Genomic DNA, 20,572 nt, shown 5'->3' with positions numbered 1-20,572 from the left:
GGGAAGTTGAGACAGGGCTGTCAGAACTGACTCCAGTTATGTATCGTAAATATTACACTGCACACATACATAAATACTGTACCTATACTGTACCCTAACACTTACTCGAGCTGTTGTATCTATGTAATTAAACAATGTGAACATTACATTGTAGAAACACATCAGTAGTCGTGACAACGATTAGATAAAGATTAAAGGTCACATTTTCTCTTCCTTTAATAACTAATCTCTACCCATGCTAACAGTTAAAATGTAAACTCCTGTTGTTGAAATGTCCGGATGTTGCCATAATAATAACCTTTTGTTTTCAGTGTGAACATCTTTTCTCATTTCCTGAGTCTGCTGCTGTTTAAACACTGTAGCTCCCCAGTGAACAAGAACTAATTAGTTTTGGTTCATGTTTAGGAGGTATTACTGATAGTGTGTCCACATACACTATGCACTTATATGCACTCACACTTATATTTTTTGTGCAGGCAGCTGCTTAAGACGGAGCTGGGCTCCTTCTTCACTGAGTACCTTCAGAACCAGCTGCTCACTAAAGGCATGGTGATACTGAGAGACAAGATCCGCTTCTATGAAGGTAAGCGCGCGCACACACACACACACACACACACATTCTGACTACAATAGATTGTCAGTGCTGTCGTCACAGAAACCAGACAGGAAGTGATACTTTACGTCAATTACACAACATCCAGTCAAGTGAGAAATTAAGACAAACCACTGCGCTGAAATACAGTGACTCACATACCCATTGTTCTGGCTCTCTGGTGTGTGTGTGTGTGTGTGTGTGTGTGTGTGTGTGTGTGTGAGAGAGAGAGAGAGAGAGAGAGAGAGAGAGAGAGAGAGAGAAGCTTCAAGAATATCTAGTCATTCTCAGGGCTAGAAAGCATCAGAATCTTTACTTTACAATGACATGCTCTGTAATGTTTCAGACATGTAAGGTTTGCATGGAAATAAGAACACCAACAACCTCTGCATGAGAGCAATGAGAACAAACCACACAACGTTCTCTGATAACATGATGCCAAGATTTTCCCAAAATATTGTAGGACATTGTCTTTTGTTGACTGAGTGTGCCAGAAAGTTTTGTTGCTGTAATTTCTTTGACGTTGTGGTGATTGGTTGTTTGTCTTCATGCTTGTGTGTTATAGGTCAGAAGTTGCTGGACTCCCTGGCTGACACATGGGACTTCTTCTTCTGTGATGTTCTGTCCATGCTGCAGGCCATCTTCTATCCTGTACAGGTACACACACACACACACACACACACACACACAGCCATACACACACTCACATGCTTATATTCCCCTTACAAAACTGTGTGTTGACGTGTGTGTGTGTGTGTGTGTGTGTGTGTGTGTGTGTCCCTTCAGGGTAAGGAGCCATCAGTGCGTCAGTTGGCTCTCCTCCACTTCAGGAACATCATCACCCTCAACCTGAAACTGGACGAGGCTCTGTCTCGACCCCGAGCCAGAGTTCCCCCTTCTATCATACAGATGCTGCTAATTCTACAGGTACACACAAACACTTTCTTTATATTTTCCTTTCCTTTTCACCCACTTTGTATTACAATCTCTCACGCTATCTCTACACACACCCTTAAACACATGGCTTGCACAGACATGACTGTTGTAGGGTTAGGGAAGAGGGTAAGTGACAACAGATGGAGGATCAGAGGGTACAGAGATCTGTTGACTTTTTTTCTTGCAAAGGGATCTCACAGGAAGTAATCTCAGTGTGAACACAGAGCACAGTCGTCTTCCCATGACCACTCAGTACCCTCCGCACCCTGCCTGTATCTGTGTCAATGTTTGTCTGTGCGAATTATTCATGTGTACACTGTCCTTTAAGACCCTTATGTCCTCACAAAAAGAAGAAAAAAAACAGCCAAGTCAATTATGATGACAGTGTTTCAGAACTTATTAGCAAAAACTTGTTGAAGCAAAGGGTCAAAGGAATATGTGAAATTTTCGTCTTATCTGCTAAGTGATAAGAGCACAGACATTGATGTGTCCCCTGTGTATAATTGGCTTCAGTTCATAAACATTTCAAAATAAACTATAGTGAGTAACAGTAGGCAACTGAAAGTAAGAAGCCTGACCTTTAGAGTTTTAAGTTTAAACTTTTAACAATTTTTAATTTATTTGGCTGAACTAGGTTTATTTGATCCATCCATTGTGCAGCTATTTGTAGCTATTTATCCATTACCTTCACTTCCCATGGAACAGGAAGAGAGTTGTTTACTTGTCATTTAACAGCGGTGTTGCTGTACTCTTAATTCAGACGACACAAATTAAGATGCTGCTCATTTCACAAGATTCACACCAGTTTTTTTGTCTTCTGCTGATCAGTCATTGTCGATGAAATCCATATTTTACTATTGAAGGATGCATTGATAATTTTGCTTCTTCTCCTGAGGGGATCAAGGCAGTGGTCAGGACTCCCATGACGGGTTAGAGACGATTAAAGAAACAATAGAAAGAAATAAAATTCTGCTACACAATATTATGTTTCTTTTTTGGTCCTTTCTCTAATCTTTATTTTTTTGTATTGTATATAATGTTTACAATACTATTCACAATTATGCTGGTTTAGTGTACGCAAAACAGCCATAGAGCAATAGTAATTGCTGAGAATTTAGACATGTAAATTTCGGATTAAGTGTGTTCTCAAGTGTGTCTGGGAGTTTGAACTTTGCGTCTGTTCCTGTGTGGGTTACTTTCGACATCGTTGTAGTGACTCATTGACCCAAATCGGCTGCTTCTGACAGAGGGCGGGCAAGGCAGCAGGGCAGGAAGGTATAGAGTGTAAAAAAGCCTCAAGAATAGAAAACAGAATATATATATTTCCCTGTTTTAATTGGTCTGTTTTTTTGTTGCCCACAACGAATCAACAGGTAGAGCTGAAGATATAAAAGCAGACAGGAAGGCAGGGCAGCTAAGACAAGAGGTTGAGTGTAGGGGAGATAAAATTCAGCACTGAATGTTTGCTGTTTTTTGTGACTACTTCTTTCATCTGTTAGTAATTTCTTTTTCATTCTGTGGCGCCAATTCGCTGACGTCTGGTCTATTTATGTGGCTTTTTTCTGTGCTGTGGTTTTGATGCATATGCTCAATAATTCAGAGTACTGAAACTCGATTGATCTCTCCTTTTGTCATTTGAAGACTTTGGATTAAAGTCTGGGCTCACACCTCTCAGCGTGAAACAAAAAGTAGGTCTTAAGTTTATCAAAATTGTAGAGACGATTTAAACTGAACCCTAGTTTTACGCAAACAAAAACCCTGAACCTTTCAAACAGAAAAGCTTGTTAGTCTTAATGGCTCTGAGTTCGTAAAACAGCACCATATTGATTCCCATCGATTATGAAGGTAATTTGTTTGCCATGGATCTACTTAAAAACACATCAAGTGCACAGTGGGTTTGAGCCTCGCAGCAAAGCTGTAATGCCTGTGTTTCCTGGCGACAGTGGAGATACAAGCACTTGGGCCGCATGAAACAAGAAGATCCATCTGCTATAAACAGGGCAATGAGGGCTCCACATATGCAGAGTGGATGCACGGTGAAGCTGGATGCGTGCAAAGTTTCCTCACAGAAATTCTGCCTATATTTGTTTTGTCTGTCTCTCTCTATCTAAAGTGAGCAATGCTATTGATGTTGTTCTTATCTGGGTATGTTTATACATGTTTATACAAGTCTAAGATTTGGACCCAATTCACTCAACACTCTCAGCTTATTTATTCATGTTGTCTTCCGGCCGGGTCCTATTGTCCACTGTCACCCCGTTATGTTTAAACAATATTAAAATTCAGCTACCTTTGATTCTACTCACAGTAACTGGCAGAGTGTTTGATAAAATCAGTGAAAGGCAATTTAAACTTTCTTTCTCTTTCCCCTGGTATTTTCTTCATAGCTTTTAAAGTTTCCGTTACCACTGGCCAACAAGCAGCAATTACTGGCTTACACACATACTGGCTAACTAGTGTTTGTGTATGTTTGTGTGTGTCTGATGCAGGGAGTCCATGAATCTAAAGGTGTAACTGATGACTACCTTCGTCTGGAGTCTCTCATCCAGAAGGTGGTCTCTCCCTACCTCGGAACTCATGGGTTATATTCCAGAGATGGATCTTCCAATTCGCACTGCTCTTCCTGCCTATTAGGTATGTGCATGATGATGTACAGTGGATGTTTTTATTAAAGGTTACAAATGCCATGATCTCTTGAAGTGTTTGTGTTTTCTTGTTCTTGTACTCTGTGGTGTGTTTTCAATTATAAAGTAATCACAATTCTAAAGCAATCTTTCTCTACTTCTAACTCTCTCTTTCTCTCTCCAGAAAAGCGTTTGCAGCGCTCCTGGTCCTCCAAACCAAGCAGCTCGCCCAACCCCAAGAACCCAGTGGTACGCTCTAAGAGCTACAACGTTCCCATGCTGACCCCTGTGGTGGAGTATGATGTTGACAACTCCACAGGAGGTGGCACAGGTATCAGACGACACTCCGTCTCTGAGGTGACTTCCTGCTTGGAGGAGAGCAGCTCTTTGGATGAATCCACGACCACTGTCACCAGCAACACCAGCACATCCAGCCTCGCCAACCACTCTCCAGCTTCCACAGTCTCTGCTGCACTTTCAGGTACGGCTACGCGGTAATAAAAAATACAACAAATCGTTGACCACATCAAATTTTAAGATTCCAAGAGGCAATTGTTTCTGGAGGGATCAATGTTTCAGATGATGTTTTTAACGTAATGTTTTAGTTTTTTTCCAAGAAACACCTTTTGCATTTTACTGAACATTACACAAACCCATTTGTTGACTTAACATCACAGTCTCATCATCAATTTGTGTCTCTTAAACATCTACTGTCCTCTGTACAGACACTGTGAACTCCATCCAGGACCCCGGGCCCGGAGTCGCTGACAGCCCTCCAGGTCCCCACCCTCTCCAGCCACAGAATCACTCCTCCTGCATCCTCCCAGAGCCTTCCCTAGGCCACAACACACACTGTACAGGCTCGCTAGTGTCTGACTCCCCCGCATCCTCTACAGTGCTGGCTCAAGACACAAGCTCCAGTCCCAGTCTTTCATCCAGTCCGGAGATCATGATGGACAGCGTCCCGGAGTTTTTGGACTCAGAGCCGGAGCACGACGGCATCTTCCTGGACTTCTCACGACGCTGTTCTGGAGGGTCAGACCCACAGCAGAGACAACAGCAGGCATAGTGTGGTGTGACACACACGCATACACACATCTAACCACATGGACGCGGGGACGTGTGCAAACAATGCTGAGCCATGACGATATTCCTTACACCCTGTGACAACTCCTGCTGTTTGAGACTCTAGATCATCATGGATCCTTTCAAACTAAATTATTTTTTAGTAGCTGTGGCTACATCCCTAGAAACAAGTCGAACCTCATGCTGTCTGTTAAAAATATCAATTTGGCCTTTTCTTAAAGTATATGCCCACACCTGAAAACATCAGCACTGGCCTCTCTGGGACGCTTTAATCACATAAATCGCTCCTCTACTCTCTCAGAGGAGATTGTCCCATTTTCTCTTATGAATGAAAACTTGGAAAAATACATAGAGCCAGTAATGACAACATATCCCAGGGGCAGGTGCGCATGCTGAAAAATGAAATTGTTTTACCAATGGTTAATTTCTCTTCAAGAGTAGGGCTATTGAATAGCTTTGCTGGTCAAATTAAAATATTTCAAATATAAAAGAAACTCCAGTTTGACCAATGATGATTCTATATTGTTGGTTGAACTTCACCTTATTTTATTAATTGATGATTAAAATGTTAATTACAATTTTGCACTCTGTCTTGCATTAACTCTAAGATTAATTGATTGATTCATCCTTCTGAAAGTTTGTTTTGATAATGAAACACTGTAAATGACGATGAATTAGTCTTTGCAGCTTGCCAAGAGGATAACAGCCTTCTTCCAAACATTGTTTTGGCTGTATTCAACTGTTTTCAAACCTTGGACCTTTTCCTGCCACTTCCTGTTAAATCCAAATTGTCACCGAAAGTCCCCTCTGCGTCAGCTCAGACAGAAGGTGTATGAGTCACTGATTCAGTCTGTGTCTTCAAGTAAATATTAGGGGACTTTTTCATATGAAAATGTTTTTAATCAAAATCTAACTGAACTGATTGTGTTGACAAATTCCTCTATGAGGGACAAGGAGACAGTTTTAATTTGGTTATTTAAAGTTATTCAGATGTTAATCAAAGACGATATTTTCATACAGGGCCCTTCCCACTGCTAATGTTTAACCAGAGACTAACATCTTATCTCAGCTCTTCTCACGCTGTATTGGTGTCCACTTAAAGTAGCAGAAAGCCATGTGTCATGCAACTGCAGTATGTTCTTGCTCCCAAGTCTGTCTAAACAGGAACAAACTAGCTTTGATTTGAGTTTTCCTTGTTTACACATCTGGAAGAAAATTCCACCCAGGCCACAATCTTTTTTTTTTATATAAATGAATGCAGCCTTTAAAGAAGATGTGTGCCAATGTAATGTTTCTGATCAGTGAGATCAATGTGGCTTAGCAAATACTCAAATGTGCCGTTTCATTCTAAAAAAAAAAATCTTCAAATCACTGCTTACTAATGACATCATCATCATCATTTTAGATACTAGGAACTATTAAACATTTTGGATGAAAACCATAAGTGTATTTCTCTGCATAAGCACATTGTTTGTTATAAAATCCCCAAACTTTGATTTAAACCAGTAATATCAGTCAATATTTTGGTTTAGGTTCATATTTTTAAATGCAAAATGAGAAAACCTTGCAGACACTGCCATCTTGTGTTGTGCTTTTCCCATTTTAAAGTGTGTTATTATCTTTTCCTTGCATCCAAATAGATGCTGCAGTAACACCGTGTGGCAGAAAGGTGGGAAATAGCAGAATGACGCTTTGGTAGGGCCGGAAGGAGAGGAGCGCAATTACAGACACCTGTGCGCCGACTGGGGGAGGGCCAAACTAACGATGGCAGTATGGAGGCGAAAAGAGAAGAGCAGCGAGCGTGCTAAAGAAAAAATATATTTAAAACACTTTTACCAGTTTCTATCTATCCGCATGCACAGTAGTAAACTACATATAAAAAGTTTTGACGCAGTTGTTTCAAGAAGCTGCAGGAGTTCCTGGACTTCCCTGGGAAACAACGTGCTGCTACGGACGCCGATCACCGGAGCAGGTGTGAATGCTACTTTTTTAAGATTTCCCGTTAACTTTTTCAGGCTTCTTATTTACTCTGCCTTTGTGCATTGATAATCACATTCAGAATTTGAAGTGGGAATTAGCCTACTAGCTTTTCTTTTGATCCATTCATTTATGGAAGATGGACTGGAAAAAAGTGTTTGTTTTGCAATTGAATGCCCATAAGATTTATCTGATTACTACCGTGGCTATTGGATTTTAGAAGGAAGCCACTACACACATTATAATGACTTTATAGTATGATTTTTTTAAGGCATACTATGATTTTTTTTTAATTTATTTATTTATTTTTTATACATAGGCCTACTTTAGCCTTTCTTACATACTATAGTATGGCTTTTATAACTTTTATGGCATACTATTCTGACATTATTATTGACATTGTTATTTATGACATTTGACATATTATGACATACTATGACTTTTTTGACAGTTTTTGTGACATTATAGTATGACAATTTCATGGCATACTATGACTTGTTATGGCATACTATGCTGTGACATTTCTTATGACTTTTTACGACTTATTGTACTATATTTTATGACATATACTACATTTTTTTTTTTAGATCAATTTTGTATTGTGTTTTTTTATATTTAGAACATAAAGAACAGACAAACAAAAACCCTCTCCCACCCCCCACCCTCTGCGGTCTCGAGGAAAACAAAAACAAACGAACAAAAACAGAAATTACACCATGTCTAGTCGCTCTCCTCTGATTCTTGTGATTCTGAGGTCATTAGGACTGATACTTGTGCTGCTGCGTTTTTCAATAGGTCTATAGTCGATGACTTGGCTCTACTCTACTATGACATTGCGACATTTGACACACTAATTTGTATGGCATTTTGATGGCATTCTGGCATTTATGATTTTTTTTTATGACAAACTATTATGACATTTGAATATACAATTATATTTTTATAGCATTCTATACTATGACATTTATGATTTTTTTTTTTTTTTTACATTTTATGGCATTCTGATGGCATACTATGGCACTTTTATGACTTTCTGTGACAAACTAATGACATTTGACATATACAATGATATTTTTATGACATACTATACTATGACATTTTATGGGATATTATACTATACATGTAAGGCATACTATAATATGACATATTTATGACATACTATGACTTTTTAAAAACTTTTTAATGGCACACTATACTATGACATTTCATGACTTTTATGATATATACTTGATTTTTATGGCATACTTTTTACTTTTTATGACATTCTATAGTACATTTTTATGATTTTTTAAAACCTTACTTTGACTATTTGTTTCTGACATTTAATGCTGTATTTTTATGGCAATCTTATGGCATACTATGACATGTTCCTATAACTTTTTATCACATACTATACTATGACCTTTTAATGACATTTGACATTTTATACATATATATTTTTATGGTATATCATACTATACTATATTTTCTATGGCATACTCTCTAAATTTTATATATAATAATAATAATAATAATAATAACACACACACACACACACACATATATATATATATATATATATATATATATATATATATATATATATATATATAACATACTATGACATGTTTTGCGACAATTTAACATATACTAATTTGTATGGCATTTTATGAATTTTTATGACAAAATATAATGACATTTGAATATACAATGATATTTTTACTATACTAATGACGTGATTTTTTTTTTACATTTTATACTATTTCTATGGCAGACTATACTATATACTATATACTATATTTTTTGGCATACACTATATTTTTATGACATTCTGATGGCATACTATGGCACTTCTATGACTTTTCTATGACAAACTATAATGACATTTGACATATACATTGATATTTTTATGACCTACTATACTATGATATTTCTTGACTATGACTTTTTTGACATTTTATGCTATATTTTTATGGCATACTATACTATTATATTTGTATAGCAATCTTATGGCATACTATGACTTTTTATATGGTATACTATCACATTGCATGTGATATATTATCGTGTGACATTTTCATGGCACAGTAACTTTTTAGGGAACTTTTATGGCAAAATGTACTATGACTTTTCTTATGACTTATTGTTAACATATAATGCTATATTTTTATGGAATTCTTGTGGTAAACTATAACTTTTTAATAGCAAACTATACTATTACATTTTACATATTATAGTATGACCTTTTTATTATACTATGATTTGTGATGGCATACTATACTATGACCTTTCTTATGACTTTGACATTTTATACTGTATTTTTATGGCATACTGCATATTACCTATGGGCAGAACCTTTTATCTGAAGTATATTCATTATATTTCAACCACTAACTCCGGCAGTGTTAATACAACACACCAGCCCATGGACATAACATGTACAGTAAGCACACAGTGGCTTCAATATCCTTGCTTTAAAGTAAATTTAATGTTCACCACATTCATACTAAGGAGCTTTTTTTTTTTTTTAGGGTAAGGAACCATTTAATACGTCAATGAAAATAGCCTGCAGTATTTGTACTTCTTGCTAGGAGGGTTGGATGTGAAGGAGTCAAATACTGTTTGAATAGTATACTGATTTTAGTATTTTAGTCATTTTTTGTCAGATATGACCAAAATTGCCCTAAATTGCTGCTGACACAAGAAACAAACACATTTAAAATGCAAGTGATATTTAATGGGAGATTCAGTGACATGGATCAAGTGTAAGCCACAGTTTAGCATTGTAAGTATAACCAGTCTACTACATTAACTCAATATTGTGCTGTCAACTGTTCATACATCCAGGCTTTAAAGATTCAGTATGAAAAGTAAATATAAAAAAATAAAATCACTTATTCTACTGTTGCTCTCTGAAGCAAATGCATTTGTCGGCTGAAGTTCTAAGAAGTGAAAATATGAATCATCACACTAAGTAAAGAGAAAAAAAGTCTGTGCTGTGGTTACAGAGCATCAAAAGCCAAATGTCTGAAGCAGGAACAATGCACAATATTTGCAGTGCATGAAGCTGAACCCAGCTCAACTTCTGCCTGCATCTGACAGCTTTTCAGCAGCACTTTCTATTAGCATAGTGGGTGGAAACTGATTTCTTCTTACCCTTCTGTGTCTTATGTAGTTTAGGGTTGACCAGAGTACATTCAGAAAAACAATACCTTTTTGTATTGTGGCATTAGCTAGCACCAATCTTTGAAAATCACTACCTAAATAACTTTCTAAAGGTTTTTCTGTGTTTAATTACAGCTCACAGGACCGTCCAAGTCCAGCTGTGTCAACAGAAAGCTGCATTAAACTGTCTCCAGTCCTGCTTCATACTGAAGGTTTGTTGTTCAACCCCACATTGTTTCCTATACACAAACTTTACTTCCATAATTATCTGCACTTAAGAGCACTGGTTACTATAGCACCAATTACTCCATGTGAGTTAAATTCTCATTATATTGGACTATTTATATTCTGATTTGTTGATGTTCAGAAAGTCTGATTAAAAAAATTGGTCACATTTTTGCAGTTTATGTCAACTGATAAACTTTTAAGTGGCTGTTTAAGTTACTCCTCCGGTCTGGGACATTTTGTTTTGCCAGAAAGCTTTCTAAAGCAGTGTGCAGACCACAAAAACTCAATACCAAAAATCAAGTTATCACCATAGAAACAATATTTAGCTGCAGAAGTCTCTAAATACAACTTATGTAAAACTGGTACTGTACTTTAAATGTCCTATTTCTCTTTGTTAACTGATTATTTAGATGTTTCTTACGAGGATTACACACTTTGTGTAAACCTAATTAATCAGATTGTTTTATATAGTGGAGTTACAGCTTCTGTAGGTAGTATTGCTCACAATGGCATGGTGCAAACATTCAGTATGTAAACAGTATTGTGTTAATTTCCTATTTTCAGCTGGGATATGCATTTCAAACTTTAATCACTGAAGTCCATCAAAATATGACCAAATGTTCTGCACTTTTTTACAGACACATGGCCCATGAAACGCTACAGAGAGGATCAGTCAAAGACATCTCCTTCCTGTGAAGTTATAAGGCGAGACTCCCCGTGATGCAAAGTGAAGAAAGATTCTGTCTTCAGTCCTTTCTGTTCCAGAGCCTCTCTGAGACGAACGGGTGGCTCCAGGTAATACTGGATGAAGGAGGAAACAGGAACAGAGAAAGTGAGTAATCATTTGTTTTTGACTTTCCAAGCGCAGCCGCAAGAATGAAACTGTTAGCTACAGCAATAGATGTGCAGCTTAACAAACAATGACACCTTTTGTTACGTTGTGTTACCAGAACATAATAGGTGCTCTAACACTCCGGCTTTTATGTCCCCTATGATTTATAATAGTGAACAATGAATTGTAATGAAATGATGCATCAGCTTTGTTTGTAGAAAAATGTGTTTAAAACAGTCCAATTCAACAGAACCACAAACTGTAGAAATACAGTGGTGCTCATAAGTTTATGAACCCATGCTAAAGTTGACTAAAAAGAGGAATAAAAAAAAAAAAAAATCATCTTTTGGAAATTGATCTTAATGCCCTAATTGTTTGTTTTTTTGAAAAATCCAACTTTTAAGGACACCAATTTTCTTTGTGAATGAATAATGTATCGTAAATAAAGAAATGTTCTTCCTTAAAATACAGGGGGCATAAGTATACACACCCCCCTATGTTAAATTCCCATAGAGGCAGGCAGATTTTTATTTTTAAAGGCCAGTTATTTCATGGATCCAGGATACTATGCATCCTGATAAAGTTATTATAGTATCCTGGATCCATGAAATAACTGGCCTTTAAAAATAAAGGTCTGCCTGCCTCTATGGTAATTTAACGTAGGGGTGTGTATACTTATGCCCCCTGTATTTTAAGGAAGAACATTTATTTATGATACATTATTCATTCACAAAGAAAATTGGTGTCCTTGAAGGTTGGATTTTTCCTAATTGTTTTAATTAAGGCATTAAGATCAATTCCCAAAAGATTTTTTTATTCCTCTTTAGCATGGGTTCATAAACTTATGAGCACCACTGTAGATCATAAATCAACATCTCTAGAACATTCTAACCTTAATTTAAAAAAATAAAGTAGAATTTATTGCATTAAGCTTAAACTGCTTAGTTTTAGCTAGCTGTACCTAATAAACTGGCAACTAATACATTAGTAGAAATCCTAAGAAATGTTTTAAAATACAGACAGAGCTGATGCATCATTACTACAATTCGTTGTTCACTATTAAAGCAGCCTGTTTTCACAGAGACCTAAAAGCCAGAAGTTAGTGCTTTGACACACTGTTAGTTTATTTACCGGAATATAATAAAGATGCTATTGTTAAGATACATGACTATCTCTGCAGCTAAGACAGTTTACTCTGACTCGCTGTAGTGCGTGTACACTTTAATTACAAAAAGTCACAATTCTAGCTTAACCTCCATTTGCTTGTGGGTTAAAGGAATAGTTTGACATTTTGGAAAATTCACTTTCTTCTGCAGAGTTAGATGAGAAGATTGATAGAGTGGTATCAATCTTCTCATCTAACACTTGGCAAGAAAGTGAATAATATTTCAAACTTTTTCTTTAACCACAAATTCACAACTAAAATATCTGTATACCTCATAGGCAAGGGCAAAGGTTCCCCAGTGAATGGCCACAGACTGTTTGGCCTGGAGGTCTTGGTGAATCTGAACAGCCTCTTCTGGATCTACATGCTGCCCCTGCATCATATTCCTGAAAAAACAGATATTCTTACATGTCTGTGCATTACATACAGTATAGCAATAAACGTATGTTCTAACTGTTGATGTGTCTCAGACAGTGGCCACTATTAGGCTCACCATCTGCCATAAATTCTACCTTTAGTAATGTTCAGTTTTTGTTGACTGTCAAAAAGCTCTAACTTTATACTGAGGTTGGAGTTGTACCAGACAGCATTATATTGAGGTGTTCTCCGTTGTTTTTTTGTCCTCCCCATTTACAAACATGGGGGGCAGGGTGGGGAAATACCTCAATATAATGTACAACTAGACCATTTTCACAGCAGACATTTGACTTGTCATAGTAGGATAGTTAAACTAATTTCGTTAACAATGGCTCAAGTGTCCATCGTTAACTAAATTAGTTTTCACCTGTGCTTTCCTACCATGACGAGCCAAAATGTCTGCTGTGAAAAAGGTCTATGCTAGAACACAATTGAATTAACACATTCATGACAGTTTCAACAAAAACTGCACATTATAAAAGTAGACTTTACAGTTGTATTAAATTGTACAAGTGTACCTAATAAAATAGACAGTGTGTGTGTATTATGCACAGAACCTGGGCAGGTAAGCTCCGATGGGGATTGCTGCGAGGTCAAACGGTCCGAAGCGTCGTCCAATCTCCTGGAAGGAAGTACAGTAGCCGGTATCACCAGCGAAGAAAAATCGATGGTCCGGACCCAAAATAGACCAGCTGCCCCATAAAGACTGAGAGAAAAAGAGCACAAGACAAATAGTTAGGTGTATGTACTAAATATGCTCTGAACTCAAAAGAAAACAGCCTTTTTCTGCATGACTCGCCCCTGTTGCACTAAATGCTTGCTCTTGGGGGAATTATAGGGTTTTTGTAAATTATAGAGTGTGGTCTAGACCTAAGTATCTTGAGATAACTCGTTATGATTTGATAAATAAAACTGAATTGATTCATAAATAATAAAAAGGCATAATCATTATATTACCTTGTTATCATCCAGTGCGGTGCGTTTGCTCCAGTGCTGAGATGGTGTGCAGACAAATGTGACATCATCATGACCCGGGACACAGTTCTCCTCCCACCAATCCAGCTCCATCACATTCTCACAGTCCATCTTCACCAGCCAGTCCATCAAACCCAGGGGCACGAACCTGGGAAACACACACAGACATTATCACACTTTCCAAAATTCTGGCATAATACGATACAACTTTGCAGTTCACACTGAAATTAATTTTGCTTTTCTGAGCAGCTGTAAGCTGAATACATGAACTATAATTAATACTGGATCTCAAAACGTTACTGTTGACTATATATCCACGACACGTACCAGCGTAGCTCCCCTCCAAAGCGTGCATTAAGGCTGGCCACAGACCCAGCATCCAGATGGTCATAATGAGAATGACTGATGACGACAGCATCGATCCTGGGCAGCTGTTGGCAGAAGGATAAACCATGAAAACGAGGTATAAAGGAAGCAGCCAAAGAAACAAACCTTTTTTTGGGAAAAAAAAAGGTGAACTATTGAATTTAAGGGAAATTGAAAAACAAAGTACTTAACCTGTTCCACACTGCAGGGGGGGCCTCTGTACCTTTTGGGTCCCATAAACTGAAATGGTGAGGCCCTCTGGCTGAAGATTGGGTCTGTCAGAATATTCAGCCCGTCCATTTCAACCAGAACCGTGGCGTGGCCAAGCCAGGTGACTCTCAGACCTGGACCAGAGTCAGAGAGGTCTGGGTTCTGGACGAAGTACGGTTCCATCACTGGGAGCTCACTGTCCAGAGCCTTCACAGGGAGGGGAAAAGAGAATGACGAGTAAGAGCAGCATATCCAAGAGAGGTAGAGGGAAGGATACAGAAGAAAGGAAGAGAGAAGAAGTAGCACAGGAGGACAGGGAGAGCAAACAACCACATACTGATTATAACGAATAGGATGTTTCAGTCGTATGACTTTGTCTAATCCTTTTCAAAAATGAACACTAATCCCCTCGCACCCTAATAATAGACTCACTGTGCTGGGCTCTGCAAATGTTATAGTCCTGCACTGGTTGCTCCACTCTAAACACAGGGATCAACATGTTTTTGTTGCTGCTTGCAATGTATGATGTATTCTCAATAAAAAAAATAAAAAAGCTCTTTGAACTATTTACTTGTGTGCCGTGAAGTTTGATCTAGCATGTAGTTTACAGGATCTAGTACAATATATTTACATAATGTTGCTAACTACCTTTCCATTAAAATTGTGATCTATGACCTCTGGTTGTTGTACATCCGTTCACATTTTATATAACAACAAAAATGTGTAAATTAAGGGGTTAAAAATGTTTCTGTTGCTGAGTGAATGCAGTTTTGAAGCCTGTTAAGCTCTTACTGAGCTCAGCAAGGTTTCCACTAGGAGATATAGATACTCAAGGGCAATAATCCCACTAACAGAGGTGGGAAATACTGTATATGAACTCTAATACGGATCACTATGAGGATAATACAAGTAAAGCCATACATTTGCAGCTTTTTAAAAGTGTGGAAGTGGGTCACTTTAGGTTGGAGTTATCCTCTATACCATCTTCCATATATATGCTACTGTATTACATTGGGAAGGTTCAATTTAAAACATCATCTATTACCAATTCAACACCATTTGGACTTACTTATGAAAAATGTAGTTAATGGCTTTACATTTTATTCTAATAAGTACCTACCTCTTTACTAGTTGGTATATTGCTGTGATTTTTATCCAACAACAGGAATCTGAGCAGGGTGGTGTAGGAAGGGAACCGCCATGTGGGCCAGGGGTTTGTCCAGCGACCATGTTTGTCCTGACAGGACTTTGTCACTTCCTCCTATAATAAAAGTAAACAATGACATTTTTGCTATTTATTTTAGGCTTAAAGAAGAGCATTTCAAACGACGTAAGGTTAAAACACAATAGGTAGAGAACTGTAGAGATGGCATGTTAAGGGCTGTTTATGGAAATGAGGTGAAGTCGGAAGAGGTGATGTGTGTGTTTCAGGTAGAGGTTTTAGGGGACAGGGGGCTGATAGGAAGTGAGGTTTTACCTCCAGCCGGTAGTCCAAGCGGAAGCTCTTCCGGGAAGAGCGAGAGGAGCTGCTCTTTCTCTGGGTCTGAGGATTTACCTCTCCACCCTCCGCGCCTCTCAGCACCCCATCATCCTGGAGTACAGGTACAAACAAAGACCCACAGTGATGGATTCAATATGTATTGTCTAAGGCATTTTAAACTTGATGGGTAATTAGCATCACCAACCACATAACCAACCATCATCAAGACATCTTCTTGTGCCCTCAAATTAAAAAGAAAGATGAATTGGAATCATGTTCAGCTTCAGGTAGCTTTGAATATAACAATCCCGCCTTTACTATTATCATCAAAGAGTTCTGCACGCACTTAACATCGCATTCCTATAACACTGTCGGACTCACCATGGACAGTTTAAAAAAGGATCAAAATCAATAAGCAGAAGCAAAGATATCTTCTCATTTTATTTGATGCATTCTTCTTCCTTGTCAAAATCTGGTGCCTACATTATCCACAATGCAACTCGCCCACCAACAGTTAAGTCAGAGATTTGGGTGCATTATGTTAGTAGCAGCTAGTGGCGCTTCAAGCCGCTAGCCTCAAAGCAGAGATGAGGAGCAGGCTTAAGAGGTCTGGTAAGCTAACTGCTTTCCTTACTCCACACTGCCAGAACTTTTTTTTCATGTTCAATCTTGTAGTCTTTAGCTCAAAAAGACATGACAAATGACATCACATGAAGCAATTCATCAGATTTCACACAGCTCCTTCTGGAACCACAAAGGCTTTATACAACTTTTTCATTTGCAGTAGTACTCCCAAAACCTGTAAACAGACTTTGATGTGTAAAATCTGCAGAGTTACCCTTAAACAAGTAGAGCATGAGTCAAGTAACTCAACAGTGAATATAAATGGAATTGTTTTAGGTAAACAATTTAGGTAATAGCAAACTAAGAGAGTCAAAATGTCTGCTGACAGTAAGAAAACTACAGGTGTAATCAATAATACTGATAACAGCTGCATTTCCATTGAGATTAGCAGTACCTGCTATTTTGCACGCTGGTTCACTGGAATGGCTTACTGGGCCACTTAGATAGAACTGAGCGATCAGTAATGTTATTTGTTCCACCAGTGCTTTTCCTGCTATGACAAGAATTGATAAGTATATTGATAAGTCAAAATGTCATGTTCATCGCAAATTTGTAACCATATTTGGACAGCCAACAACAGCAGAAACACATATCCCCAGACAAAAGAGGAGTCTCCTAAATGAGTTCAGAAACATGCATTTCACTGTAAAATGTTATACAATTGACTGTATATTACAAGTTAGAATTTACCACATATCACATTTTGTTACCATCTAGTTGTGAGTAGTAGGCTGCTTACCCCCACCAGGCCTTTTTTCTCCTCCAGCGCTGCTCTGCCTGAAGATGATGACTTCTCCATGGGCTCACCACTACACCTAGCACACACAAACAAACATTTTAAACCAAGTGCTTCACAGTCAGAAGCACCACAGCTCAAACAGCTCCTGAAGCATCCAGGGGTCACATGCCTTGCTTAAAAGGTGCACCAGAAGCTGCTGAGAATGTGGACAGCCTTACACATTCATACTCCAACAAGCACATTAAGCAGCTGACAGTTAAACCATAGCAGTTTGCATATGAGACAGAATGATGATAATCAGACACACACATCAGTTTCACTGTATTCAAATGAAACTGCTATCAGGGGTGAAATAGAGCTAACACAGTGCACCAAATTCAATGCCTCAACCTTGTTTCAGACCACACCTAGCTAGACTTACTAATACATTATGTCTTCTTGCTGGCAGGAAAGATTAATATGACAAGTTACATGGTGAGGGCGACAGATAAAAAAAAAAAACACACACACACAAAGAGCACTTTCTTTTGTGTAATACTGATTGGAAAGTAACTGATGCATACATAATACAGAAATAATGAAGGCAATCCATGTTTTAAAAAAAAAAGGCACATTAACTATTAATACCAAGTGATAAGGCCAGACTAGAATCTTACTTAGCTGTACTCAAACCATATTGTTACTTTATACAGGCCCAGTGCAACAGCTGAAACTGCTCTGACTAATTCCTTCTTAGGCAATATCCACCTCAAACATGGTGGTGCAATGTTAAACTTTAAGTTGAGCCCTACCCTGAGCTGCAGGTCTGCTTTCAGCTGAGCTGACCCAAGGTAATATAAAAGAATCCTGGACTGACTGTGTGACTAAAAAAAATAATCCCCTTTGTAGGACAAGTTGCAAAATATGAGTAAATTTGAAATTTTAGTTAAGGGATAAGAAAAGAAACACCCTCATTTACTAGGCACATCAATTTATGTTGGACCTACACACCCCAAAGCCAGCAAGCCTAATCACAGCCCTTCCTCATCCTGCTATTATCCACAGCAATCACAGTGCAGCACACACCCTTACTAACTACTATCCACTCAAATGATTTCTTCATGCACTTATAGAGAGAATGCACTTAAGTGTGGCCTTCTTTGCTATCCCATATTGATTGAAGAAATTTGTAAGATGTGGTGCCTTCATGGCATGATATTGATGAGAGGCTATTCTAAATATAAAGATGGACCCTCTGTTGTGCTAAGAGACATGTATGACTATGCCAGGTATACACACCAATGCAGTACTGCAACACAAGCACCACAACGCACTTGTCCTCTTTACGGAACTCCATACATTAAAGCTATGGCGTGCTGATGATGCACTCAGCCTCATGAATGGACTAACTGCACAAACGCAGACTCTGGGACAACAATGGAGCTCTGTGGATGACAACCAAACAAAGATCTATGTAGCCAGCCAGCGTGCCTGATGTGGTCATATGAGCAACATATAGCCTGAAGTTTCTCTCCTTTTCTGTAGTCAAGTTTATTTCAATATTTCTATTAAGTTATCAGACAAGATTTATACAATATTTGTGAAGGAAAGTCAATTGCAGATTATACCATTTACCTAGCCCAGGTTTCCCTCATGAAAGCAAGTGTCCCAAACAAATTACTGATATTACTACTATATTTTCATGACAGCATCACGCACAAGTCTAAACATGATAGTCCCTATTATACTCACTAACTGCGAAACCATTTGATAAATAGCCTTAACATCTTTAGAAGTCTTCAAATATTTCCCGACACATTGACACAGAGAGGAAAGGCAGCAAGAACAACACTGGCTATATTAACTTATTTGCCAAATAGGAAATGTAGTAATACGAAGCTATAAGGCATTTTAACAGAAATGTAGCTAGCCCAGCAAAATGGGTCCCTTGGGGAAAACTATAGAAAACACCATACACTCACTGTCGAGTAACACATACCCTAGCCACATGCCTATTTTCAGCCGACTTACCTGAAAACTTGAACGCAACAGAATACCACCAGTTGTTTTCCTAGCGGGGAGACATGTTTGCTGCATTTAGGTTAGCCATAACTCTTATACTATGTTAATGCGAGCTGGGTAACATTATTAGGAGCTATACGGTTCCCTCTGCATTTCCAATAACGTTACAGTTTACATTACTATGACGTATCTTTTACACACTAGCGAGTGGAATATTAATTCCGCTGTTGGAAATATGTTTTTTTTTTAAAATGGTAAGACGTGGAGTTTAAAATGCAGGAGGAAGCACGGTGAGGATCATTACCAGCTCTGTATCTCTGACGTCGGTGCTAAACCCTCTGATCACGTGACTGTCCGAAAAACTCTCGCGGGCTGTTTAATAAAAAAGAGCGCACTATAATAGAAACGGGAGGAATCATTTTGTACACTAAAATAATAAGTCAATTACTTACAAAATATTTCTAAAGTGTGTATCTTGCTTATTATTATACTTGTTATATTTTATTATGCTTAATAATTTGGTAAAGACAATTACCAATAATATTTAATACGGTAAAGAAAGGTAACGTTAGTCGATTTATTTTCTTAATAAATCACTGCTTATTTATTTGATTGTCTCCTTATTCATTAAGGCAAATAGATTTATTATCTCATTCACAGCAAAAGTCATTTTATGTTTGCATGTCTCATCAGCACTGACTAGAAAAAACTCATTGCTGGCACACATTTCTTCTTAGACAGGATAACGGAGTTAAATTTGAGTACAGATATAACTGAGAAAAAGTGTGAAATAACGACTCAAACCCTAGCGCATCTCTGCCAAACTAATATGCTCCCACGACGACTCTATATCTATACTTTTGTATTATTTATAACGTGAAAGTGTAGGTAAGTACCTTGAAGTCCTTCTCCTAATGAAGGACACCTGGAGCCAGTTGAACCCGAGCACACAAACTGCATTCAGTCGCTCGGTGTATTTACTAAACTTACATCTACACGCCAGCAACAAATGTACAGGCCTGCACAACACTGGTTCCATTCTAGCTTTTTGTAATTTACCATATTTGCTTGGGAGTTTTAAAGAACAGCCAGAGGACAAAGTTACATTTGTGTACAGCTCGAGAACAATGTCGGTCCGGACAGCAAAAATTGTTTGAACTTCCTGCTAGATGCTTT

General features: G+C 38.0%; 2 protein-coding genes across 4 annotated transcripts in view; one reads left to right on the top strand and one right to left on the bottom strand.

The window, feature by feature from the left end:
• The window catches only part of LOC116060067 (proline-rich protein 5-like), a 22,061-nt gene extending 9,088 nt beyond the window's left edge, over positions 1-12,973 (top strand). Inside the window, 10 exon segments of the mRNA XM_031313457.2 lie at positions 477-583; positions 1,158-1,249; positions 1,379-1,519; positions 4,018-4,162; positions 4,337-4,633; positions 4,878-5,191; positions 5,193-7,210; positions 10,495-10,571; positions 11,226-11,419; positions 12,863-12,973. Coding sequence (XP_031169317.1) covers positions 477-583; positions 1,158-1,249; positions 1,379-1,519; positions 4,018-4,162; positions 4,337-4,633; positions 4,878-5,191; positions 5,193-5,231 — 1,135 coding nt within the window. The 3' untranslated portion in view covers positions 5,232-7,210; positions 10,495-10,571; positions 11,226-11,419; positions 12,863-12,973.
• napepld (N-acyl phosphatidylethanolamine phospholipase D) lies at positions 9,910-20,572 on the bottom strand. Of its 3 annotated transcripts, none has more exons than XM_035996175.1 (11): positions 20,293-20,572; positions 17,396-17,471; positions 16,030-16,143; positions 15,673-15,813; positions 14,535-14,759; positions 14,304-14,407; positions 13,959-14,124; positions 13,559-13,707; positions 12,856-12,970; positions 10,782-11,388; positions 9,910-10,614 (listed from the first exon to the last, which is right to left on the bottom strand). In XM_035996175.1, exons 1-10 carry the CDS (start codon positions 20,433-20,435, stop codon positions 11,257-11,259), a joined length of 1,365 nt encoding a protein of 454 aa, XP_035852068.1. In that variant the 5' UTR covers positions 20,436-20,572; the 3' UTR covers positions 9,910-10,614; positions 10,782-11,256. The 3 variants fall into 3 exon arrangements, with proteins under 3 accessions (XP_035852068.1, XP_035852070.1, XP_035852069.1); XM_035996177.1 differs by lacking the exon at positions 20,293-20,572 and adding an exon at positions 19,701-19,722; XM_035996176.1 differs by lacking the exon at positions 20,293-20,572 and adding an exon at positions 19,406-19,694.

The sequence above is a fragment of the Sander lucioperca genome, chromosome 20, assembly GCF_008315115.2.
Source record: "Sander lucioperca isolate FBNREF2018 chromosome 20, SLUC_FBN_1.2, whole genome shotgun sequence".
Classification (NCBI taxonomy): Eukaryota; Metazoa; Chordata; class Actinopteri; order Perciformes; family Percidae; genus Sander; species Sander lucioperca.
This window is presented reverse-complemented; position numbering and strand designations above follow the sequence as displayed.